This window comes from Urocitellus parryii, chromosome 4 (assembly GCF_045843805.1).
Source record: "Urocitellus parryii isolate mUroPar1 chromosome 4, mUroPar1.hap1, whole genome shotgun sequence".
In the NCBI taxonomy this organism is placed as follows: domain Eukaryota; kingdom Metazoa; phylum Chordata; class Mammalia; order Rodentia; family Sciuridae; genus Urocitellus; species Urocitellus parryii.
Genome location: NC_135534.1, coordinates 33,044,721 through 33,071,081, shown reverse-complemented (window position 1 = coordinate 33,071,081; position 26,361 = coordinate 33,044,721). Strand labels below are relative to the sequence as shown.

The following is a 26,361-nucleotide window of genomic DNA, read 5'->3' as shown; positions in this document are numbered from 1 at the left end:
AAGAATAAGACATAAAAATATTGAGAACTGTTTTGTTCTTAAAGAAAGGATTCAAAAATTTTCAAAAGTCAACGTACTTCAAAATCAATTTTTTTTTTTGTACTGGGTTTTGAACCCAGGGTCACTTAACCACTGAGCTACATCCACAGCCCTTTTCGATATTTTATTTAGAGACAGGGTCTCGCTAAGTTGCTGAGGCTGGCTTTGAACTCACGATCCTCCTGCCTCAGTCTTCCAAACTGCTGGGAATATAAGCATATGCCACCATACCCAGCCTTCCAAAATTAGTTTTTAAATGTGATACAATCCATCCAAACTTACATTTAAGTTTTTTTTTAATAAACTTACTTCAGAATAGTTTTAGATTTGTAGAGAAATTTCTAAGATAAAACAGAGACCTCATAGACCCTACATCAATTTTCCTCTATTATTAACATCTCAAATTAATACGGTGTATTTGTTGCAATTAATGTATTGATAAAAAATTTCTCTTAAATTAACAAAATTAAATAATCTTAAAGAGAAGAGAGTCAGGCATGAGTGGCTCATGCTTTTAGTCCCTGCTACTGAGGAGGCTGAGGCAAAAGGATCATTTGAGTCCAGGAGTTGCAAACCAGTCTGTGCAACATACTGTGACCCTCATCTCTAGTAGTAGTAGCAATAATAATAATAATAATAACAACAACAACCACCTCAAGAGCTAACAGCTAGAAATACCTTGAAAAAGAAGACAACGTTGGGGGGAACTTTAATATCAGATATTAAAATGGACTATGAAATTATAGCAAAGAAGCTTGATACTTGGTAGAAAAGCCAGACTGATCAAAAGAAGAAAATAAAGAGTCTAGAAATGGATCCAAGGAATTTAGTCTTTGGTAAAGGTAATACCTGAAAGCAAGGAGGGAAGAAAGGATAGCTCAAAATGGTCTAAGTATACTGTATAGTTTCTCGGAAATAAATCAAATTGGAATCCCATAGTCAAATAAATTCAGGATGAATTGAATGTTTAAATGTGAAATGTTAATTTTTAAATATTGAAAGTAAATAAAATAATACTAAAAAAAAGCTGGAGTAGGAAAATCTTTTCAAGTATGATACCAAAGCCAAAAACTTGAAGCTATGAAATAAAACATAATTTTTACTGCAAAATTTTTAAAAGTTCTGACAGGAAAAAAGCCATTGTCATAGCTAAAATATAAACAAACCAGAGAAAAAAATTCTAGTACTATGACAAGCAAAAGAACTCTTATAAACAAAGAATGCTCACGAAACTAATATAGTTGCTATATGAACCAGCTTCTGGCTAAAGCCAGCCCACTTGCCTACAGAGCCTCTTCCTTCTCACCTCCCATCATCAATTTTTCCCTCTTTCTGATCATTCCCATCATCAAACAAACAAGCAAACATCTCTTTTTAAATACAAAAAAAAAAAATAAGTAAAAGCAAAACAATTAAAAACCCTACTATCTACCATCTTTTTTCCTCAGTCAACTAGAACCTCATTTTTTTCTTCCCCTTTGCATCAGAACTCTATGAAAGAGTTGTCTCCATATGATGCCTCTGGGTCACCTCCTCCCATTCATTCCCCCCCCCCACACACTTGTTACCGGGGACTGAACCCAGTGGCACTTAAGCACTAAGCCATATCCCCAGCCCTTTTTCATACTTTATTTAGAGACAGGGTCTTGCTAACTTCACTAAGTTGCTGAGGCTGGCTTTTTTTAAACTCACAACCCCCCTGCCTCAGCCTCCTGCTTCTTCAGTCTTTTGCCCCTTCCCTTAATTCATCCAGAGGTTAGATAGTTAATAGATAAATGGTTCTAGCATTTTTTTCTCTGCAGATTCAATACACACCAAAATGTTTTAAAAACAAAGAGGTTATCTCTGGGTGGTGAGATGTCAGATGACTTTTCTTTTCTTCTTTATGTTTTGGTACTGTCTGAATTTTTTTTTTTTAAGTGATAAGCCTGTGTTACTGTTCTAATCAAAGGGGAAAAAAGGCTGTTTTTATTTTGGATAAAGTCACCATCTTCGCCTAGAAAGCACTCCCTTTGTGACTTTGTGTTAAAAATTAAGAGATGGAAATAAAGCTAGAATACATGAACTTGTTCACTTTCGGTAGAAGAACTCTTATGAAACGAGGCAGTAGCCTCTTATTTCTAAGAAACATCTGGATGACTTTTTACTGGTGTGCATTCTAGATCAATATTTTTTTCTAGCTAGACGATATGATCTGTTCTTATAAATGATGAGCAGATAGTCTCACAAGGGCCCAGAGGAAGCTAAAGATATAAGAGTTCCAAAATACTCCTTTGGGTGGTGAAGATATCCTCCCTCATCTGATGTCCCCTCTCCCCATGGGAGACACACACACCCCTTTATCCACCATTCATAGCTTGATTTAAGTTACTGAGGGGTTGGGTGATTTCCTTCCCTGCATAATTGTATTTTCTAAATGTTCTATAATTTATATATCTTATTCACTTAATAAATACAAATACATTAGTTGAATACATGCCCCAAGAAAAAAAGGGTGGGAAAGGCCAACAGCCAGGGAAGGTAAAAGTAGCAGCAGGAAAGTGAGACATGAGGTCCAAGAAGCATCTGAATTAGTCTTCCTTAAGTGGGGGCATGGAGGGGGGAGAGCACTAGGTCATCAGCTCCATCACTATGGAACCAGAGTCCATTATTCCTTCTGGTAGTTAAGTCCCATACAATAATAAAGAAAGAGCTGCTTTAACGACACACGTGTTGCTGTTTCAAAGGGGGAAATCCACAGCCTTCTGCTGGGGGTGGAGATGGAGGAGTGCACTCAGGAATGCGCCTGTTCGAGGGACTGACTGCTGAGATTCCCAGAACTGAGGCTCCCCACCTTTGCTTTGCATCTCAAGCTCTAGCAGCCACTTAAAAGCAGGCTATCTGCTTTCAAGAAGTAAATCTCCAGGACGGGTACCTTATGTTCACAAGCCCACAAGGGAAGGCACGGGGCTGCGTGAGGAGCTCCCGGCCAGAGGCTCGGCTATCTCTTTTGGCACAGGTTCTCAGGGATGAGACCATGTCTAGCGGGGATTTTCTCCAGATTCGACAGCCTTGGCCCTACCAAAAGGCACAGCTTTGTTTGCACCATACATCACTCACTGGGAGTCTTCTCGTTTTTCCTTTCGAACATCCTCAGGTCAAATACTGTGTGTTCCCAACAGTCTGTGAACTTCTTGGAGCAGTGAAGGGACATTCATTTTGCTCAGCACTCCTTTTACATTTCTATTGTGTTCCATTTCCCACTCCCCCTACCCCAGTCCCCACAGAGTAACTTCCTCCTCTCTTTAATAACTTGGACCACAGTCAAGGTTGATGTGTTTCTCCATTTTGCAGGATATTTTCTTCAGAAGAGACAAAACAGAGGCCAACAGGGTAGCCAAGGCTTATTAGCAACCTTTGTAAATCAGCAACCCTTAAGAATACTCATAGAAAACGTTTTTAAAGAAATGAAAAGCTAACAGTACAAGGCATCATGAATAGGATTAATAAAGGCGGACTAATCTTAGAAAAATTCCTCAGCAATTTCCCCCACCACGGACCTGCTTTTAAAATCTAATTTCACTTGTTTATGGGTGTCAGAAAGTGGTTTCATGAAAGAAGGTTTCAGTACCTTCTTTCTGACATAAATTGAAACATGGGATTCTTCCATTTGAGGTCATAAAAGTAGCTTTGATCCCAACAGACAAGCCGAAGTCAGAAAATGAGTAAGGCAGGGTGGGGATGTGGTCAGTGGTAGAGCATTTGCCTGGTGTGCATGAGGCTCTGGTTCAATCTCCAGCACCAAAGGAAGAAAGGGAAAAAAAAGATGGAGAGAGAGAAAATGAGTAAAGGAAGAAGGAGGACAAGGACTCAGTCAGCGGGCAATAGCAACTTCCTACCATATCATCCTCTACTTCAAAATCCTATCCTCACCCATTCCAGCACTGCTGCTGCTATTTAATAAAGGTGTCTCCGTGGACTTGCTTAGGACACAAGGAAACAAGACTATTCTTTTTGGAGTCACTTTTTTTTTTTTTTAAGTAGCTTTCAAGGAAAGAAGACATGAGTAAGTATTCAGTGGGATTTCATCTAAAGCATATAATATTTCATTAAAAATTAAGCATGCCTTATTTTCACAAGTGATATAGAAATTATGTCTTTTTAAAATTATGCTAAGCCTGGCATGGTGGCAAATGCCTGTAATCCCAGCAACTCAGGAATCTAAGGCAGGAGGATCACAAGTTTAAGACCAGCCTCAGCAAGTTAGCAAGGCCCTAAGCAACTTAGTCCCTAGGTTCTCTCAGGTATTCTCTTGCCCCCAACAAGCCAGTTTTTCCTGCTATAGCTCTAGCTTGCCACCATGATTTTTCCCATGTCAGGATACTACTAGTTAAGGATGAAAGCAAAAAGTTGTCTTTCTCTACTTCATGAAGTATCGTTTCATTTCCCAAATGTATTTTCCATATTAACAATGTTTGTATCATGGCAAAAGAAAGTAAATTCAGTATCAGAGGGAATAATGACTCCACCCTGGATTGTGTCTCTTCTGGGAAGAAGCCAATTTTTCTACTGGAATTTAAGATCCACCCAAATTCAGTTCTCAGCTGTTCATGGGTTCAGAGGAAAGAGCTAAGGAGTCACCACCTTTGAGAGTAAAAAGAGAGGCAAAATGGAGTTGTGACACATCAGTGCACTGTAAAATCAGTCTAGTATGTCACAGACAGTATTTTTTAAAATGATGTGGAATAGAGTAAAAAAAATCAGCAGAGCAAAAACATATCATAAGGATAATTACTGTTTAGTGAAAATTTGTGTTTTGTGTGTCTATTGGAGCTCAGTGTAAAAGGTATTTCTAACTGTGGTCATAATCTTAAAGTCTAAGAAACTCTAAGGCCAGGTCCCAGAGTCAGAAAGAAGCTAATTCCAACATGGCTCTGCCACTTACTCCATGGACTGGGTTAAGTGGCTTAATCTCTCCAGCCTCATCTGGACATGACCATAGCTTTGGGGTGGGCAGGGGATGATGACAGTAGTAAGGTCATTAGAGAAAAACATGTGTAGCCCTATATGTACCCTTAAATAAGTGGGAATTCACAAAATGGAAGCAGAAATCAATTGACTTAAATATGTTCTAAGGGATAAATCTACCATGTAAGAGAAGATGTCAGAAAAATTAAACAATTGTTGACAGGTACACACTTGTAATCCCAGGAACTCGAGAGGCTGAGGCAGGAGGATTGAAAGTTGAAAGCTGGCCTCAGCAATTCAGTGAGGCCCTCAACAACTTAGTGAGTCCCTTTCTCAAAACTGAAAAATAAAAAGGGCTGGGGATATGGCTTAGTGGTTAAGTTCCCTGAGTTCAATCCCTGGTACAAAAAAAAAAAAAGGAGAAAAAAAAAAAAGAAAATTAGACAATTGTAATTTTTTGTTTTTATATGGGACTATACATTGGGGCTATTGGATCCTTGTTCTATAGCTTTCTAAATAAAGATTGTATTAAAAAAAATTTAACTTCAGAAATCCTTCCAAGATGTAAATAGCCAATCAATGAAAACTTCTAGTTTTTTTTTTCCTCTTACACAAGACTGAACAAAAACTATTTGCACTTTGTGCTTCATGCTTATATTACAATTTCTGACTCCCCAGCTAGTGACTAATATCACATATCTGAAGACCTTTAAAAGTATCAAAATTATCTCAACTCTGGAAAGATCAGGATTCAAACCATGCCAAGATTCCTTATCTGTAATTTTTGTAATTAAACCAACCAACCAACCCTGTAGTCCAGCATGCAGAAATTCTAAAAATTGAAACATACTTCTCACTTGGCAATCATGTTCTGTCTGTTGTTGGCGTTTAATATGAGAAGAGTTACTAAGTTCTGAGTAGAGAGAAGGAAAGGAAGGAATTCAGAAATACAGGGTGGGACCGGAAAAGCCAAGAAATGTAAAAGAAGCTGGCAGCAGAGGAGGACAGAAGGCTAAAATTGTCAGCTGCCCCTTGGATGGAAGTGGGAAGAGAAGAATCCAAAGCAACAGAAGGCTTTCTACTTTGGAATCCAGAGAGAGGAAGTAGAGATTTGGATACAAGAGCAGAAAAATTGGGGTGGGGGTGGGGAGAAAGATCTGAGAGTAAATCTTAGAAGTTGATGGCTGAAGGATGATCCAAAAAATAGAACTGAGCCAACGAAAGAAGGAAGAAAGATGCAACCTGACTGGTGTTTCAGCAGAGAAAATAAAACAAAACAAAATAGCCACAGAAATGCCCCAGGGTGCAGGTATAAAGCTGAGGAAGACACAAATGTTTGCGAATGAAAAAAAAAAAAAACAAAGTCTTCACAAAGCCTGGCCACAGATTTAGAGTAAAAACTAAGTTCTCCTTGGGAGATTCAAAGGTAAATAGAGAAAAGCAAGTTTACCCAAGTTAAGACTGAAAGACTTGACTAATCTAACATGGGTAATGTCACAAATTTGGTGTTTTGTGACACACTCACAAAGAAATGAACAGAGTTCTTGCTGCATGATTTTTAAAAATTATTTCCCCAGCCAGGCACAGTGGCACACGCCTATAATCCCAGTGGCTCAGAAGGCTGAGGCAGCAGGACTGTAAGTTCAAAGCCAGCCTTAGCAATTTGTGAGGCCCTAAGCAACTTAGTGAGACCCTATCTCTAAATAAAAAATGCAAGTTATTCGTCACTCCCCGGTTATTTTGCTGTAGCCGGACTGTGGCAAAAAAATAAAAAGGGCTGGGTATGTGGCTCAGTGGTTATGCACCCCTGGGTTCAATCTTTGGTACCAAAAAAAAAAAAAAAAAAAAAATATATATATATATATATATTTTTTTTTTTCCAGGAGTATGCTGAGAAGAAACATTTCCACCTCCATTTGACCTGTAGCACGTCTATGATAAACATGAAGAGGTGGGGAGTAGGGATATATTTTCCCACCCCCCACCTGCTCCCTGATTACCCATGTCAGTCCTAACTCCTGCATTGCCCCAGACGTCAGTCAACAAGGCCATTGATCACTCACTTGCTCTGCCCTTCTGTCCATTTCACTGAGCTGGAGCTCCCAGTAGCAACTCTAGAAGAGAAGAAGAGGTGGGAATGGGGAATGGAGCATGGGGGCTCTGGAAAGCCCCCCTGATCCCAGATTCTAATGAGAAACCATGGAATACACGGAGACGTGATGCTAGCTGACTCATCAAGAGTGCTGAACTAAGTCCCTAATCCCACTAGGCCAGTGGTGGGATTTCGAAGGCACTAGAGAGAGGCTGGACAGAGCCTGGGCTTTGGAAATCTCTGGATAGATCTGGACTTGGAATCCCAGCACGACCACTTAGTAGGATGTGAACCTGGGAAGTTACGTGACTTTCTGAGCTTGTAAAACGGTAACTACAGTACCTACACCTCATAAGGCTGTTAGGAGAGAAGCCAAGGTAACCTAGGAAAGTACCTGCTATATCACAAGCACTTCATGAGTGTGGTATCCTACTGCCAGCTCCTTAAGACTTATTAGAAAACAAAGTGAGTTCTTTTGTTGGTGAAAGCCAGCCCCACACACCTGTGTTCCATCCTTCCTTCATTTTTAGTTGCAAGGAGAAGCTCCTATGTTCGGCAACTGAACTTTTTCTCTATGGTGGCTGTATATTGTGTGTGAGCAAAACCTGTTGGTGCAATTAGGTATGAGCACATCTGACTTTGGATTTTCCAAATCATCCTCACACAGATAATAATTTGGATTCTGGATTTTTTACATGCAAAGCATTTCTTGGATAAGATAGTATAATGGTTAACATCTGTGATGCTGCTAGCCAAATATTAACATTAAACAAGGCTGCATGGACACAACCTTGCAGAATTTTAAAACATTCAACAAGGAGAGACCATATTAAATGTCTCCAATATTCTCAATTCCCTTAGTCCAGACAAAACATCCCGTTTGTGTTTTTGAAAATTTAATGAACACAGCCCACCAACTGGAGGACAGAAGAAAACATTTTAATGCTACATTTTTCTAAAACTGTACACCCTTTGTAAGTTATAAGCACCTTTAAAATGACTTGAATAGGTAGAAGTCGCTGTTGAAGGGCAATGGAATAAAAACCTTACCCCTTTAAGGTGGCTCCTAAGTTCATCTGATTCCAGGTCATGCATTCAAGCTGGGAGGTCATCTGATATAAATTGTCACTGTTGGAAAACATCCAGAGTTAGAAACATATAACCATGCACACCTGTGCATGCACACTCACACGCACAAATACAATTGTCTTCAAAAGCAATGGAGTTTTAATCTGTCTTTACAGTGCAAGCCTTTGCATTTTCCAGAATGACAGAATATGTGTGTCTGAAATTATTTTCATTCCATCCCACTGATTTCTGAACAGTTATTCACTTCACACACAGCAGAAGGGATGTGAGGGTAATTTGGAAGCTTTTTACAAAACCTTAGTATAGCAAACACTGGCATTTCTAAAGAGGTCTTAAACCTTGGAGGAGAAGAGACTGACGGGAGGGAAACTTTGAAAGGCAACACAGGCTGGATAACTCAACATTAAAGTTAAAAGCCTGGAGCTGAGAGTCAAAAGGCAGCAGATTAATTATTCGTGAAAAGGCCATTAAGTTGTTTTAATCAAAAGGATAAGTATCATGTGGATTATGAGGGCCTGAAAAGTCCGAGTGATGGGTGATGGATAGCCTAACACACAAGGATGTGACAAGCCAAAGAAAGAGGATGATAAACTTTGTGCCCAGCTGAAGGAATTATTCTCTATATAAGTTTTATAATCCTGGTACGAGTCAAATGGAGTTTTTAAAAAAAAAAAAAAAAAAAAAAGCAGCCAATGATTTACATTAAGATTCCCAAAAGAAAAAACACACCACCATGCAAACCAATCAAAAGCCTTTCTTTCTCCTTTATGTTTATCTTATTCCTAAGAAAATCAGCATATAAATCAATTACCAGAAATCTGAATTACTAAGACCTATTGACAATAAATTGAGGCCAGAACTGAAATAGTTAATTATGAAACCAGAGACCCTAGAGATTAATGGTTTGTCTGGAAACCTCACGTCTAAACACATTACAGGAGAAAATGTTCACTCTACCTTCGTGGCAGAAGTGAAAGAAGATAAGCAGCCTTCAATATCTACCGTGTGATATCAGATCCCAAATCCTGGACAATCTCCGTCTTGTCATGGCATTCCTTTCCGTTGCAACACTAATTTTTAATTCAGAGAGGGTTTGCTCAGGCCAACTGAACTAGGGACTTGTGGAGGGATAAGAGAAATTCCAGCAACATGGAATAAATGAATACTGGGCTCCCTCTGCATAGCTTGATAAATCATGGTGGAGTCCATCTGACTCACATATAATCACTCTGCAAATTATTTGGAACTCCTTGGTGTTGGGCACATGGGATAAGGAGGAAATCAGATTGCAGGAGGGAACTTTGCATATGAAAAGTGAAGTGACTTCAAACTCCAAGTATGCATAATTTCATTAGTCAGCGTGTATCTGGACCCCATCATTCATCCCCATGTCCAACTGGCTATTATGCTACTACAATATCCTACATATCAATGAAAAAAATGATTACTTTCTCCTGCAGCTTCCCTGTTTGCAACAGCAGCCCGTGCTGGTCTGTGCCACTACATTTCGCAATTCCACAAATTCTTGCTGTAAGGCTAGTGTAATTAATTCCTGAAGGACCCCAACTTTTATTAGAAGTGCCAGCCTGCCGCATTTACCACAGGAGAGTTTCTTGAACTTTCTTTGGGCTGACAGTTCATTAATAAGCGGCCTCCTCCACAATCTTTCCACTGGTTTTTGTTCTCCTGCACCTTTTCATCAAGCAATCCATTTATTAATCTTGCCATTAATCTCAGCCAACAGGCATTGTATTCCCCAGGTAGCTCTATATTTTTGTCACTAATTTTTAAAAAATTGTTCACCAACTAAAATCACTCAGCCCCAGCTGACAATTTTTCTAGGCCCTTTGGGGATGTGGGATCTTTCTGAAATTATTTAATCTTTGCATAAGATGAAGAATATGATGGGAAAAGATGATGAGTGACAGAAGTTTATGTGCAAACCCAAAATATCTAACTTTATGATTCAGAAACTTTCTCAGACTTAAAAGCACAGTCCCACTGATTCCAAAGGGTCCCCACATAGGAGGATAACACGAAAAAAAAAATGTTTTAAGGCCATTTCCTTGGTCCCCAGAATGCAAACTTTCTCAAATACAGGGTCTGTGTCTTAAATGTGTATGTATCTTCCTAGTGATTGCTTAATAAATGCTCTGTTCTGCATTGTCCAATATGATAGCTACCAGCCACATGTGGCTACTGAGCACTGGAACTATGGACAGTGCCATACACTGAAATAAGATTTGGGCTAGAATGGGTTAAAGTGTTAACTATAACATTTCAAAATTAATTTTATATGTTCTTATTATAATTGGTTTTAAGGTGCGTAATGGCAAATTTTAAATTACATGAATAACTTGCATTATGTTTCCATTGGATGGTGGTTCTTATAAGTTTGGGGACATTAAGCAAAGCACAGTTCAGTTCTCTGGACCTCAATATTCTGATCCATTAAATGGGAATATTGATCTGTCATTCTAACTTTTATGGGGATATTCTGAGGCTCAAAGAAAGGAAGCTGGGGTTATGGCTCAGTGGTAGAGTGCTTGCCTTGCATGTGTAAGGCCCTGGGTTCAATCCTCAGCACCACATAAATAAATAAATTTAAATAAAAGTATCGTGCCCATGTACAACTAAAAATGTTTTTTTTTAAAGAAATGGCTCTTTTAAGATGATACAGATAATTAATATAATTGAATCTCTTCTAACCTATCAAAATTTGCATAGCACTTACATACATCCTCAGTAACACGCATAACAATTTTGTGACATCAGCATAATTATGACCTCCATTTATGAGATGAGAACTGGGACTCCGAAAAGTGCCTAGTGCTGGCATGCTTGATGTCCCCCAGGCATTACTTGACCTCTAAGCCTAGTCCTCTCACTACCACTAAATAATACAGACAAGAATCTGGAGATTGAAGAGAACATGCTCCAGGGAATATTCTGACCAACTCCGTTCCCAGGAAGGCACAATGGTGAAAGATGCCCAGGCATCCACTTCAGTGAACTAAGGTCCCAAGAGGAACCCCACTTTGTGATTCAAGTTGTCCTGTAAGCTCAGCCTGCAAACCCCGAGAAGGGGACAGGAGGTGGGGATAGCGGATGGGAGAGAAGGACTTCCAGAAAATCCCCAAGCTACTAATAGGTTTCCTGAGATAGGATCGGAGCTCAGTTTTAACCACATCCTGCCTTCTGCTGGCTGGGGCTCCGTGGTGGCTTGGTCAGTCGGCCTGGCTGGCACAACCTTTCCTATGGAAGTCAATGACAACAGTAACAATAACTGCTGCCGGAGAGAGGACAGAATGTGAACTTGGGCTAAAAATACCAGGCCTAAGCATGCTTGGGCTCTGATCTCCTTGGGCAATCAGTCAACACCCAGCTCTCATCATGGAAGTGCACATGGCCTCTCGCAAATAAAACCTCTAATTATTAAATGACCACTGTAGGTGTCGACTATCTCATTCCCAGAGGAGATCAGATAAGCAGGTAGTTTGGCTCACGGTGACCACAATGGTGGTCACGTAGGCATTTCAGCTTGAACTCTGCCTGTTTGGAAGTGAACTCTGAAACTGCAGGCTGCCAAAATATATTCCAAAGTCATGGGATCCTTTATTTTTTAAAGTAGATCTTTTTTTAAAAAAAAAAAAGTCACTTGTTTCCTATGTTAAAAAAAAATATGTTTGAAGTTAGAAGCAAGGGAGAGAGGAAAGAAACTACTATAACTGGGATTAATGCAATTTGGAGTAAAATAAAAGGAAGTCAGTCTGAGCAAAAAAGGGAACTTAAAAGGAAATCAGTAGTACATCATATAGAGTTTGTTTTGGCCTGGACTGCAGTATTACTGAGTTCTCGACCTTTGCACAAAAAGAAAGGAAGGAAAAAAAAAAAAAAACCTCAGCTATTATCTAGACCAGGACTCCCCCACTCTTCAAATGCACGTGTGATCCGAGCACATTTTGCATCTTAAGTGTTTACTATGTTGGGCAGGACAAGAAAGAAAGGTTCATGTCACCACTGGACCAGAATCTTTCAGCCTTGCTGAGATTAGGGTTTCTTCTGCCACATGATTGCTAGCTGTTTGCAAAGTAGCATCTTGGTACTAGAAAAGTTTCCCCCACTGGATCCAAAAAAAAAAAAAAAAAAAAAAAAAGTTGAGCTAACTGGTTTCTGTGATATGAATTCATGATGTTTTCCAGTTTCTCCTATCATGGCCCTGTTCCATACTAAGGGAAAGACCCCTACCTACTAACCAAGGTTCATGCTAAGGCTGCATGCAGACATCCACATGGCCCTTTCCTGCTCTTTCCTCCAAAGCATCTTGGAAGCTGCCTGCCTGAACTTTCTGCCCAGCAGGCTACAGTGAATAATTATTTCATAGTCACTTTCTTGGTATTATAATTTCTCTCAAGCTCTCCAGAGAAAACCCCACTGGGGGTGTGATTTTTATTAATAAACACTTGGTCAGCACAAAAATTAACAGAAATATTTGGAACTGATTTTTCCTTATCCCTGGAGACAAGCTCAGTTCAAGCCTGTGGCTTTGATAACACTATCTACCATGAGACAAAGTATTTGAGATCTTCCATTTTGCCTACCTGTGCGGAAAGCAAATAGTAGTATTGTACTAGGTGAAAACACCAAGTAACACTCACATGGGTGCACATGAAAAGAGACGTTATTAATTATGCCTTTATTTTCTTAAGCACCAGTTGTCATCTGATTTATGTCTACGTCTGAGACCAACCCAAATGGTGAGTGATGCACTTCCCATTGACCTGCAGATGCTGAGATTCACAGAACCCTTATGGCTGCCATGGAGGTTTCTCTCATATGAAAGGCAGTATACTTCCAGAGTTGAAGCAGTATTACCTGATAAAGGGCCAAAATAGAGGAAATGGATATATCCTCATTTATCCAGCACAGTAGCTAAAGAAAGATACACAAAACTAATAAAGGAATAAAAAGAGAAAAAAAAAAACAGAATGTCTTTTTAAAAATCAGTGTGAATGGGAATATGCTTTAAAGTCCAGAACTTTTCAAAACAGCTCGGAGGATCAATTCATGAAGTAGGCGCAGTAAGGGCTCCAAGGACAGCAAGCAAAAGAGAGAGAAGGGGACTGGAGAAGATGGAGCAAGGGAAGAAAGAAGGGAAGGTTCAGCTGGCTGCCTGGTGAGGTGATATTCAGAGGTTGGACTTCACTGCCCACCCCCTACTCGCTGGACATCAATGGGGTCTGCCCTTCCTGGGATCTTGCTTCTAGACAAGCACAAAGTAGTCAGTCCTCCTGGGTCAGATGAATGGACAGAAAGGTCCATGCCCTGGAATTCTTTAGGTGCCTGTACTGAGCTTCTCCCCAGTAGTTCATGCCCATTGGTAATGAGAGAGCTGGAGTGGTCTAGAGTTTGAAAGACAGCTGTTTTGTGAGTTAGGATTTCAGGAGAAAGCTCAAGTCCATTTCTAACAGTATTCACCAAGGAAAATGCTGCCCCTAAGCCACTGAGAGCTTTCTAGGGATTGTAAAAGACTTTCACAACTGTGGGGGATAAAGTCCTCCAGTAAGACCCAGGACAAATGCCATCTTCAAAAAGAGAATGGCAATTATCCACTTGGGTGCAGAGGGAAGGAGGATGGATTCTGAAAGCTCACTACTTGAATCTGAACAACAAATCTATCCCTTACTGTGTCACACTGGGGAGGTTCACCTCTCAGGGCCTCAGCTTCTTCCTCTGTAAAATGGGAGTTGACTTGTTTTTATGGGGATTAAAGAAGTCGTCAGGATTTGTAAGGTGCTTACAATGAGACCTGGTGCACAGTAAATCTACATAAGCATTTGCTCTTATTATTTACCAGAAAAAGGTGCAGGCATGGAAGTAAGTATAAGGGAATTATCCAGACAAAGAACAGTGAGTGGTCCAGCATTACTTGTGATTCAGAGCACAATCTTTGAAGTTAGAAAGACTGAGAATCAAATCCTGGTTCCAATTCTCACTTACTGTATAACCTTGAGAACAAACGTCAAATTGAGTCTAATTTTGTCATGAGTAGTCAGAAAGGCTAAATGAGGGAACTGAAGAAGCCCTTGGCAGAGTGCCCAACAGCACACAACTAGCATGGCTTATTATAAGGAATCATGCTTTCATCCAGCTGTGGTCACTGGGTTCCATAAAGGCCAGCATCTGGTTTCAGAAGCTTTGGTGACGTTTAGACAAAATTGCCCACCTTAGTATTAGGGGGCCAGGGGCCTAGGACAGATGGATAAGGGAAACCATTTCCAATCACTTCCTGTGAGTTGAGTAGGGGTATTTTCTATTCATTGCTGTTCATATTCACACAATAATGTGAGCAGCTGTAACTTCTCAGATCTGTTACCTGAGAGAGAGGAGAGAATTATGCAAGGGACAAGGAAAGAAGGGGAACTTCTTGAGATTTCTCAAAGTAAATTCACAGTGTACACTGCTTATTTTATATCAGATATATACCACTGCCACCATTTCAGGTTGAGAAGAAAAAGAAGAGTCCAAGTCTGGGGAGACAAAAGCTTTGTGTGGGGGAGGGGAGAGGAAATGGTGGGGAAAAGCTGAGCAGTCTGTCTCAGAGGGTCAAATGCAACAAAGCAAACAAGATACAAGCAAGTCTTTCCCAAGAGGCCCCAATTTTAGAAAGAAAAAGGAATGGACCCAGGGACTAGGAGAAAGAACTAGTGAATATATAAAATTCAAAAGGTAAGCCATTGGACAATTAAAATTTCATCTTATTTTCTATGTTTTTCAAACATGGCATTCACAAAAGCATTTAAATACCCTTCAAATTTATTTTAGAATAGGAAAGAAAAAACCATATAACTACAGTAATGTTGGTGCACAGGCCCAGTTGTAAAACATCTGTTTACCTATCCATTCATCATTAGTACATGGGAGGGACATGATTTGGAAAAGTGATTGGCAATGTTGTGAATTTAGGTTGGCTGGAACGTCAAAAGCACATACTTTAAGGGAGCAAACTCTTTTCCTACAGGGGTCACAAATTCTTTTTTGAGATGTTTCTGAGGAAATTTCTATAACAGAAGAAAATTGTAGGATAGAATTCATGTAAAAACAAAACCAAAGAAAGTTTCATAATTACATAGAAAGAAGAACATCTTCTTTTAGTGGTCTTCATATATTTCTAAAAGATGAATCTAACAAAATTGCTTTCTATAGTGACCAATTAGAAGCCGGATTCGAAAATGTGAAAATTTGCCAGGCACGAAGCACACGCCTGTAATCGCAGCAGCTCAGGAGGCTGAGGCAGGAAGATCACAAGTTTGAAGCCAGTTTCAGCAATTTAGTGAGTCCCTAAGCAACTTAGCAAGACCCTGTCTCAAAATAAAAAATAAAAAGGGGCTAGAGATGTGGCTCAGTGGCTGAGTGTCCCTGGGTTCAATCCCTGGTACCAAAAAGAAGGGAGGGAAGGAGGACAAAAGAAAGGAAGGAATGAAAGAAGGAAGGAAGGAAGGAAATTTGTATATAAAATACAACCAGGGACTAGGGGTGTGCTTAGTGGCAGAGCCTGTGCTTAACATGATCAAGGCCCTGGATTCAATTTCCAACACCAAAAAAAGTTTTTTTAAAAAAAAGAGGAGGAGGAGGAGGAGAACAACAAACAAACAAAAACATCTGAATGACCTGTCTACTTCCACAGTAGTCACAAATTCAGCCCTAAATCAAAATCCACCTCAGGGATGTGGTTTGGAGAACTACCATTAAACCACTGGTTGTGATTACTTTATCCTGGAACTCTTCTGTTTAGGCTGCTCAGCTTCTCTGATGGGCCCCCTCCTAGAGTCCCACAGAGTCCAGGCTTGGCAGAAAGAGGAGCAAGGGATCTGCATGTAGCAGATCATCACTACTGCGAAAGACATCAACACCTCCTAGTCCTCAAATCCCAAGGAGATATGGAGCCTTCATCAAGAATGCCCACTCCTATACCAGAGTCTTCCTCTAGCCTGGGGTGTGACTTGGGGGAAACTCCACATGGTGCCAAGGTGTTCCCATAGGGAACTATTTCAACTGGTCCCCTTACAGCTACTAAAATAACAGCAATGACACCCCGGCAATAAACAGGAGTAAGCAGCTTAAGAAGGATGTCAATGGCCCAGGTGCCACAGTTCTGCTAAGGTAAGGGGTTTCAGCACAGAATGGATATGAATTCTGTAACCATTCGGTGACTTGACCACCGAGAGGAGGCCTAGATGGCAGGCTTGGGGTAGAAGGTGGGTCTGCTGGTCTGTGATGCCAGAACAAAAATGGTTTCTAGCTAGGGAGGGAGCAAAAGCAGGGTGCGCAGGTGTGACTACTGGCCTCAGTGTGACCTTCATCCATTTCTCTGCTTCTCCCAACTTCCCCCCACCAAAAGATCCGATTAAATATATCAAATTTTCAGATAAAAAGTAAAGGTTTTAAGTCTGCGTTCTTCAGGCGTCAGAAACAGAAGAAGCACGACCTTATACCTTTCTAGAAACTTTTAGGAAATGATGTCCGGGGTGAGAGAGTCAGACCAGTCCCAGGCACAATCTCAGAAGTGCAGCTGGGACATTGGGATGCGCTGCTGCATACTCAATAACAAGGACGCACCCCTCCTCCACCTGCGTGACGGGAGGTCCCCAGGCGCGGCCATTCCCCCACCCAATCTCCCAAGACAGGCGCTTTTCCTTCCTTCATTACCTCACTACCTCCTTCCCTTGACGTCAGCCCCGGGTCTCCGCGCGGAGGGGCGGGAGGATGGGGATGGGTTTGGGGGCAGTCGGTGTCAGGATCCCCGCAGCACCCGGGGAAGGGGAGGCTATGAGGTAATGCGCGCCCAATCCTGGGCCACAAGGGCAGCAGCGAGGACACTTTCCTGCCCCCGCCCCACCTTCCCGCCCAGCGCAGGCCGGGGTGTGCGCCACAGTTACTAGGCAACCCTATCAGGGACGCGGGATGCCGGCCAAGTTCACCCAAAGTTGAAAAATAAATTTGGGGGAAGAGAAGGATAAAGGGCCTCGGGGGAGGAGCTTAAAAGGGGGGGCTGGTCTTTTGCCTCCAGCGAAGAGCAAGACGGTGTTGCGGGCTGGAGCAAGGCACACGCCAGGCCCTGCTACGTATGACCCGATCATCTTGTGGCACCCATGCTGGGGTCGTGCCCCGGCGCACAGCCACGACGATGCTGGGAAAGACGCTTACAAAGCATTGCAGGCCAAAAGTCTAGTTGGTTGGGTGGAGAGAAGGATGTGGACCACCGTAAGTGCCGTCTAAGTATTCTGGCCAGTGTGGCCAGCGGGTGAAGGGGAAGAATAGAGAGGGATGGACTCCCTGTTCAATCTTTAGTACGGAGGAAGTTATAAAACTCCCAGGAAAGAGTCTTTTAAAAAATCACTTCTCTGGAAGTGGGCTCCTTCTTTAGTTCCATACAGCAATTGCCCTCATTTATATCCCAAACAAAAAACAACCAGGAGACGAGGGAGATTTGCTTTTGGGCCAGGTAGAAAAGTGAAGGGGTCTTTTGACTCCAGAACCCTGCATGCCTGCAGTCAGTGCTGCCCGGTGTCTGATGTTCCCGCCACCTGGAGAGTTCCCAGGACCCATCACACTGCTCAGCAACTTCTTACCTGCTGTAGGGCGTCCTCAGCAGCAGGGCCTGGCTCCCCGTGCAGCTGTCGGTGGGGGTATGGCAGCCATAAACCGGGGGCGGCACGGAGTACTGCTGCTCGCCTGAAGAGAGAGCCAAAGACAGCAGTTTGAGCGCACCCCACGAGTGCTATGGACAGCGGGTAGGGGACACGGCATGCTGAGCTGAGGGCACTGGGGCCTGCATTCTGGGGCGTGTTCATTGAGGCCGCCCAGATTGTAGCAAGCTAAAAGCTTTACATTCCCATAGCAGTCAACGCGTGGCCCGAAAAAGCTCTCGGGATAAACGTAGACTTGGTTGAGCAGCGCTCTACTTAACGCACTGGGGATGGAAGGAGAGAACATCGTTCTAAATGATGAAATTTGCCTAATTATTCCTAAGATTCCTTTGGATGTCCTCTTTTCTCTTCCCCAACTTGGTATAGGTTGAAAATTCCGGGAAAGGGGCAATTGTCTAGAAAAAGCGTGTAAAGACCCACACACATCATCGCCACCGGCTTACCCAGAGATCCCTGCTGGCCCATGGGGTCCTCGTGCTTGAAGGAATGATTGGGGAACTGCGCGGCATGGTGCGAGGGCGTGTGACCATAGCTGGGCGTCCCGTCGAAGGTGACTGTGCTGTATCCTGCAGGAGAGGCCGAGAAGACAAGCTCAGCGTCAGCGAAGCTCCTGGGGAGGTAGGGACCCTGGATCTGAACCAGAATCAGGGCGGAGGGATGCCTCACCACTGAATTCGGGTTCACCGCAGAGGATATAATTCTGCTCCACCTGCCCAAGACTTCCCGGCGGGAAGCCGAGGCCCAAATCCTGGAGAAGGATCTCCAACAGGTTCCCCATTCATTCCCAGCCCAAACGCAGAGTTTCCCGCTGTTTCCCAATCTGTCTATGCTTTTATCTTCCACTGTGACTGTCGCTTCTAAACCGAACCTCCGACGGCAGATTAGGTATAAAAACCTGTCGCCTGCAGGGCGGAGAAAGTTGTTCTCCCCCCAAAACAAACCGCGGTTCTCGCGCTGGGGCAGCATGGGCGAGCGAAATGAATCTGCTGGGCTGACTCCGCACTGACTCTGAGCTGTAAATCAGGGGCCCCGCGCACCAACTTTCATTAATTACTCGGCCTGCGTTTTAAATGGGGGGAGTAATTACCGAGTCATGTTATCTGTCTGGGCTGCACAACCGACACCACAACACCCTGGGCCCTAGGGAAAGCTGGGGCGGGGGAAGTGAGAGGGGGAAAGTCGGCCCCGGAAACCTTAACCCCAGACCCATGTCCCCCTACCTCTCTTGATCCACCTGGCAACTCCCTCACACCACCGACCAAAAAAACGGGGTTCTTTCAAGGTGGTACTATATACCTGGTAATATATCTCCCTTTCCCTCCATGGCAGTGCCCAGTTTGCCTACCGAGAAACTATCACGGTTCTTCCATGTCCCTCAAAGATGAGAAAAGGAATGTGGTGTCTCAGTTGGAAAAGTAGGCTTTTATGCTGTTATTAAATTTGCTTTAAACCTATTCAATCCACTCACTTTTTGAAAATTGTTGGTGCCCCCAGGGGGGGGGGGGAAGTATCCTCGCTAAAGGTCACTCCGGAGACCTTTCATCTATGCTCAAGCTCTGAAGGCTGTGACCTGAGGTTCAAAACAAGTGGCAAGGAAGTGGGGCAGGACATTCACATTGGGGCTCCCTCCCTGCAAGGCCACTACAGCCAGCCCCAGGTCTTTTCAACTGCTCTGGATCTTCAAACCTCATAAAATTCCCAGGACTGAGGCAGGGCAAACGGTTCTGCAACAAGTGTCCAAGAAGACTTGTTCAGGACAGGGATTGGAGGCCAATGACCTCCATCTTTGGAACACAGTCATCCACCCTCCCCCCACTCCCCCAAAATCGAGTCTCTTTTGTTCACTATGTGGCAATAAAACACAGCTCCCTTCCGTGGTGTTTCAGAGAGGGATGGAAGGAGGGAACGAATTGGAATCACCTGGATGGTATAGGTCAGGCAAAGATTGGTGCCAAAGATTGGTGGTTTAAGAAACCACCAGCTTTTATAGTCTACATGAAACCCTCCATTTCTTGCCTGCTGAGTAAGGACAGGTAACCCCCTTCCAGTTAGCTCTTGGGCGTGGGTGAGCACGCTTAGGCTTCCAGGAACTTCTTTTAGGGAGCGGAGGCCTGGCCGTCTGAGGCCTCCAAATCAGCTTACAAACGAAATTTGGCTCTCGGTACCCATTTTTGCCCAGAGGGAAGACCGAATTTCTGAAAGGGCTTTTTTTAAATGAGGAGGAGGTGGAAATAAAAGCGAGAAAGAAATTTTCTATAGACAAACCCTTCTCCATTCCTGAGCTGATGAGCAGGCAGTGACCCGAGGCCCACGCGGTCTTGGGAGACTGGGTCCTCAAACAGTAAGTGTGCGGCAGGAGCTGCGGGTCCCCGGGTGCAGCTTCGGCACCGACTCCGTGGTCCAGAATCGCACCGGCCCAGGGATGCTGGTGTCCCGTGAGGCTCCCTAGTCCCCTTCCCGGACGGGACACCGACCTCTCCGCCAGCAGAGACCAGTCTCGAACCACCACCCCCTCGGTTTCTCCGGGAGGGGCAGTGATGAAAGCGCCTGCTGAGCTGAGGGAGGCCTGTTTTAATTAGAAGCTTATCGGACGCAGGGCTGATTAGAGCGCACCGTGCCCGGGCCCTGCGCCGGGGCGGGCGAGGAGAGCGGGGGCGGGGGCTGGAGGAGGGACAGCTGCAGCCGGGAAGGAGCAGCGTGTTCAAAGGCTCCTTGTACAGGCCTTGAAGGGAGAGGCCCAAGCAACCAAGGTAGCTCCTTTCCCACGGTTAGTCCTGGCCCGGGAAGGGAGCGCAACCTTGACCGCTGGGAGAGGCGAGACACTCTCTGAACCCCTCTCCCCCGCCCGCAGCTGCGGAGGATCCCGGGAACTGCCTTGCCCGCAGAGCCCTGGGGAAGCTAAGGGATGGAATGGACAGCCAGGAAGGTGCTCTGGAGGCTGAAAGTGATAACCACAGCGGTAGTGGGATTGGGAACATCTTTCCCCCAAGAAATACTCTGTCCTGTGTGACCGGAGGGGGGCGCTTTGACCCTCGGGCCTAATTCCTCTGACCATGTGCCCATGCAATAGCCTGGAGATCCAAGGCCTAGTCCTGAGCTTGTTCTTTGGGATCAAGAGCTGCCTGGAAGCAACATTTCTCTTTTCTCTCTTTCCCCTTTTCTTCTCCCTTCTCTTTCTCCCTCCCTTCCCAACCCTGCTTTGGGCTGGGGTTAGAAAAGTCCTCACTCCCACTTACACCCAGACAGACTTTCCAACCATCACACACATTACAAGTAGTTCAGTGCTCGTCCAACTAAGCAGAACAAATCAAACTCCACACTGGGGTCAAGATCTCTAGAAAAGAACCCTAGAATAGTCTCACTTCAATCTCCACCTCTACCACAACCTGAGAGACCTCTTGCACACCTAATCTCTTAGCCCCTGAATTTTCTCATCCAGAAATAAAAGTGTCCTTCAGTGTCAGGCTGTGAGCTTCTTGCAAAGGTTCCTGAGGCCATTAATTGTCTTAACATTCAGTCTTCAGTGCCTGGCATAGTGTAGGCAGTTGATGTTTGCTAAATTAATATTTAGAAGATGTCAGCTATACTTATGAAATACAAGAAAAATAAAGTGTTTATAAGAAGCTTGGGGTCGGGGTGAGCGGATGCCAGCAATATCAGCAATTGCCCTTGCCTGTGGTCCTGCTTGAGGGAAGGTAACCAAAGCCCAAGAGCCTGCAGTTTGGTCTTGGGAGTTATGATCACCATTGTAACCCTTTCTGGAGAGAGCTGGCATCTTTGCTTCTCCCTTCCAAGCCTCAGATTAGGCCTTGCATACCTGGGGGCAGCCACAGGACCCTGAAAAACCAAAGGAATAAATGTGGAATCTCAAGGGCCCGTCCTTGCTGCCTACCCAAAGTAGCAGCTTCTCACATACCAACCCAGCTTCTATTGCCAAGTGAGCCCCAAGGGATAGGCATGCTGGATCCATTTGTTTTTACTAGGAGCAAAAACTCATAGGCAGAAACTGGATTACAAGCTATATGACCTTAGTCTAGGGATATCTTCTTCACCGGGCTTTTCCCTGGAGGTGCAGTAAGGGTGGAAACTCGCATTCACCTGCTCCTTCTGGTCCTTGTCCCTCAAGTGTTTTTTCTCTATTCTTGTGGCAGCTGGGACTGTCTAGAGGAATCTGGATTTTCCCCAGATGTGTAGTGACCACTCCCAGCTCCCCATGCCAGATTGATGGGATCAGGAAAACAGAGCTGCCTGCAAAAGGCTGGACCCAAATCCAAGCAACAGAGCCCATGTTTCAAAAATCTGAATCCAACCTAGAGGACTCAAATACAAAGATAATGACACAACAGTATTTTTGACCCCAGGAGGTTAGATCCCAGTTGCTTCTCCAGCCTCTCCAAATAGCACAAATCCTCAAGGCTCACAGCATACACCTGCCTGACAGTGGAGCTGTATCTGGCCCAGCGATATTTAGGTGGGCTGGTACCTTCTGTGTTTTGACCCCAAACACTGAGAAGGGCAATGTTTCTGCACCTCTGGTGTATAACTCTTGCCCAGATCCAAGCTCAAGTTTGCCCAACTCTGTTCTCTCGCAGATGAAAAACCAGACCCGGAGATTCGCAAAACGTAGCACCTGTATGCTAAGCAGAGATGGCTCCATGGGAGAATAGGAACCTCTGCGATCAACACTAAGCTGTCCCATTATCCGTTAAGTAAAAACTGCTAATTTCATTTTGAAAGGACCTAGAGTGGAGGAACCCCTTGAGTGTGCTCAAGGTTGCTCCGCACGAAACGGATCCCAGATTCTCCTGACCAAAAGGGCGGTTTCGGTTTCGCTAGGGATTTTGGATTGGCCAGGTGCTCCAAGGTGGACTAAAGTAGAAATGGCCTCAAGACATGCTTTAAGAAGAAAGGGACCAAGGCGGCAAGAACAGCTTTCCTTCTGCGACTTGAGAGTGCAACACCTTCTGCAAACAGTTCACACCCTGATCTTCCATCCCACGCATTTCAGAAAAAGCCCAGTCCCTGGGCCCTCACTAATTTTGCTCCAGGAAAAGCATCCGCCATTGTGTTAGCAAAGCATTTCCTAAAATATCGAACCAAACCAAATTAGTCTAGATTCTCAACAGCAAAGAAATCAAATGAGAATAAATGAAGAGACCAAACTACCAGTGAGCAGTAAGACAGGGTCTGCGCTGGCCCTGATCGAAGGCAGGGAGCCTCCAGTACGGGATGAGAAAACATACTTATTGTGCGTCAAGACCCTTTCATGTTGACTGAACATGACGAATAAACCTTTGTTCTAGCCCCAAGTCTCTTTTAAAAAAATTTTTTTTTTTTTGTCCCCAGCTGAATCCCGTAAACCCACAACGAAAAAGCACCGAGTAGCACTGAAAGGAAGAACTCATGTCACCGCCTGCAGTTAAGATCTGGCTCCCAAGAGCGTGGAATCGGATAAACCGGGTTCTCTTCTATCCCTGCAGCCTGCGTGACCTCTGCCTTTTCAAAACCCCAGAGAGATTTTCATTGTACAATATCCTAGAGCTATACTCGGACGCGAACAATGCTCCAAAAAGCCATCTAGTCACTGGCCCATTCATCCCCTCATTCTAGTGTTCCCCAGTACCTGTACACCAAATGCGGGCCAACACTGTTATTAAGGGCTAGAGATGTTTCTTGACATTTTGCAGCGACGGAAGCAGCGCAGGCTGAGCATCCCGAGCTTGTCCCCCTCCTAATCCAGTCTGGATATCTAAAAAACCCAATGCTTAACGACAATTGGGTGGTACCTTCAGCAACAAGACCTCTTTCCAAGGCAGAACCATACACTGCACTAGTCTCTTCTTCCCATTTGCGTGGAGACTAACAGTCCTGGAAGCTCCGAAAGGCCCCAAACCGCCTCCCGGCTCAAGCGAACTTTCGAGCTCCCAACTTCGCTCTGCCGTGCAAGCCGTCTAAAGCCGATGCGGACGTACACTCTCTCCCGCCGCCGCTACCGCTACTCTCGCCGCCTCTGGACAGGCAGCCGGCTAAGAGATGGGATGGGGTAGTATAAGGAAGAGGCCACGGGTGACTAGAGCCCCGGGGCCGCTGCCCCCGCGTGTAGGGGGCGCTCCCCGGCCTACTCACCCTGGTTGCGAATAGCAGGCTGGCTCTCGAGGCAGCTTGGCAGGTAGGGCGCATTGGGAAACATCCTGGCCTGTCCGGAGGACGCCTGGCTCGGCGGGGGAGGACCAAAGGGTCCGTAGCGACAGGCTCCAGCTGTACCGGTGAACTGACCGGAGAAGTGGACGGTGAAGGCGCTCAGGCACTGCTCCTCATGCGGCTCCGCGCCCCCCCAGCTCGGCTCCTGTTTGATGAAGGAGTGAGGCGGAGGCGGCGGAGGTGGCGGCGGAGCCGGCGGTGGCGCAGGACCGCCCAACGAACCGTAAGCCGAAGCACCCGGGGGCGCAAAGTCCAGCACTGGCGCCCACTGCGCGGCGCCGCTCACTGGCAAAGCGCAGCCGCCACCGCCACCCAAAGAGGGTACCGCCGGCAGCAGCGCGTTCAAGTCCCGCACGTCGGAGCCCATTTGCTGCGGCTCAGTTCCGGACACCCCGCGGCTCCTCCGGCCCTGCGGACGCTCGACGCTGGACTCGGAAGCGACTAACTTGGTCCAGATGCCGCCAGGACTTCGGTCCCCCGGCTGCTCAGACTGCTGAAGGCACTCAGGCTCCAAGCGGAGTGTGTGCTGAGATGCCGGCTCCGGGGCACACGTGGAAGCCGGCTCCTGTGGCAGGAGGAAGTCCAGGATCGCGGCGAGGAGGCGGCGGGGCCCCTGGGCTGCTGTCCTGGGTCTGGGTGGGTGGGTGAATGAGTGGGAGGGAGGGAGGGAAGGGGGGAGCCGGCAGGCTGTCGGGTTGCGGAGAGCCCCCGGGTGTGGGCGCTGCCTTGAACTCCTTACCCCAGCTGCCTGGCTGCCCCCAGCTTCCCAAAGCTCAAATAAGAGGGGCCGGCGCCGGGAGAGGAGGAGGAGTCAAGGAGGCTTGGCCGCTCCATTCACACAGCAACCCAAGCCCGGCCAGGCAGCGCGCGCTGCTCCTTGGGGGCGCCCTTGCAGCGGGGGCGGGGGCGGGCCTGGAGAAGCGTCTGTTTCCGAGGCATTCTCTCCTATTCTACCCGCCACGCGCTCCAAACTGGCCTATAAGGCACAGCCCTCCCCCTACCTCCCCTACTGGGCCTTGGAGATGTGGGCGCCCCGCGGCACTGGCAAGTCCCTCCAGGTAAGCTACGAGTCTCCTCAGCATCTGAAAGCTGTAGGAGTACAGATGGGTTGTTAATCTGAGAGGGCGGGTTGGAGGGAGGAGCAGGTGGGCTCCAAGAGGGCGGGAACTTAAAAAGCACCGAGAACTCTCAGGGGTTCAGAGGCGGAAACCTTTTCTTTGCATCCGAGAGTCCAGCTCTTGTTTCTAGAGTCCTACAGGTTACTGGGAAGGGACCGGTCCCTATGAGTTCCAGAGATCGGGACTACAGATGAAAATACCCCAGGTAGATAACCAGTGCGAGCCGCATTAGTTACGGCAAGACTACTAGTAGTCTAGTAGTTGGTTGCTTGGTGAGGTTTGAGCCCAGCGGAAGACGGTTGCCGCCTACCTAAAATCCATGTCAGAAGCACTTAGTTTCCCTTTCTGGGGAGTATTTATTTCTTATACGGTTAAACCGGGAAAACAGTGGCTAGTTTGAGGAGGGGGGGGACTCCTGGGGAAACGCCCAGTGCCTGCGCTCTTTTCCGGCTGGAGCATCCTGGCGCCCAGTTGAGGGAGGAAGGGAAATGGGAAGGGTTTGGGCACCAAGCCGATGGGGAGAGGGTGGCTCCTAGAGCTGCTCTTCCAAGCACTGCTTCTGCTCCTGAACCCGGGGAAGCCGTTCTAGGTGCACAGTGATTAACCAGAAGTTGCAAGCCAGTTAGGCCTATGGGAAATAGGGCAGGAAGAGACTCCATTGGCCGGTGGCACTGTTCTCACCATTCGGATTTCGGAACTCGGAATTCGTGGTTTCGCTCCACCTAGCAGCTGGGATCCTCTCGCCTTAGAGCAGGTGCTGAGGGGTAGGTTTGGTTTTAGTTCTTCTAAAGTAGTCAAGATCTGTTGGGGATCAACACATAAGCAAGGAGAAGGGGATCCAGGAGTGAAGTGAGCGAGGAAACGCCCAGGAACGCCAGGAGTCAGCGGCGACGGCGCAGCCTGGAACCGACAGGCGTGCCCGGCGGGAAGCGCCCGATCACAGTCAGGCCTCCCGCATCAGGCGGGTCAGAATGGGGCTCACAGCTTTCCAGACAACCCTACGCGAAGCAACAATGGAAGCAGACGCAGTTTAACAACAAAGCATTTCGACGACCTTAATTTACTGTCCATTTGTTACACTAAGGTTTTAACTTGCATGGTGTAAACATAACCGCTGTAAATTCTGGCTGTGGATCCGAAGTATGTGCCGGCTCAGGAAGTCCAT

At 45.5% G+C, this 26,361-nt stretch overlaps 1 protein-coding gene across 11 annotated transcripts in view; it reads right to left on the bottom strand.

Moving 5' to 3' along the window:
• The window catches only part of Wt1 (WT1 transcription factor), a 46,361-nt gene extending 21,901 nt beyond the window's left edge, over window positions 1-24,460 (bottom strand). For 4 of the 11 annotated variants that reach the window (XM_077797533.1, XM_077797534.1, XM_077797537.1 and 1 more), the window contains exons 1-4: window positions 24,004-24,460; window positions 18,321-18,443; window positions 17,800-17,902; window positions 8,129-8,206 (exon numbers count right to left, since the gene is read on the bottom strand). In XM_077797533.1, coding sequence (XP_077653659.1) covers window positions 8,129-8,206; window positions 17,800-17,902; window positions 18,321-18,443; window positions 24,004-24,445 — 746 coding nt within the window. In that variant the 5' untranslated portion in view covers window positions 24,446-24,460. Of the gene's footprint in view, window positions 1-7,049; window positions 7,101-8,128; window positions 8,207-17,799; window positions 17,903-18,320; window positions 18,444-20,142; window positions 20,153-24,003 lie in introns of those variants that run through there. The other 7 variants (XM_026404810.2, XM_077797535.1, XM_026404800.2 and 4 more) reach the window with 6 other exon arrangements.
• Window positions 24,461-26,361: the final 1,901 nt, after the last annotated feature.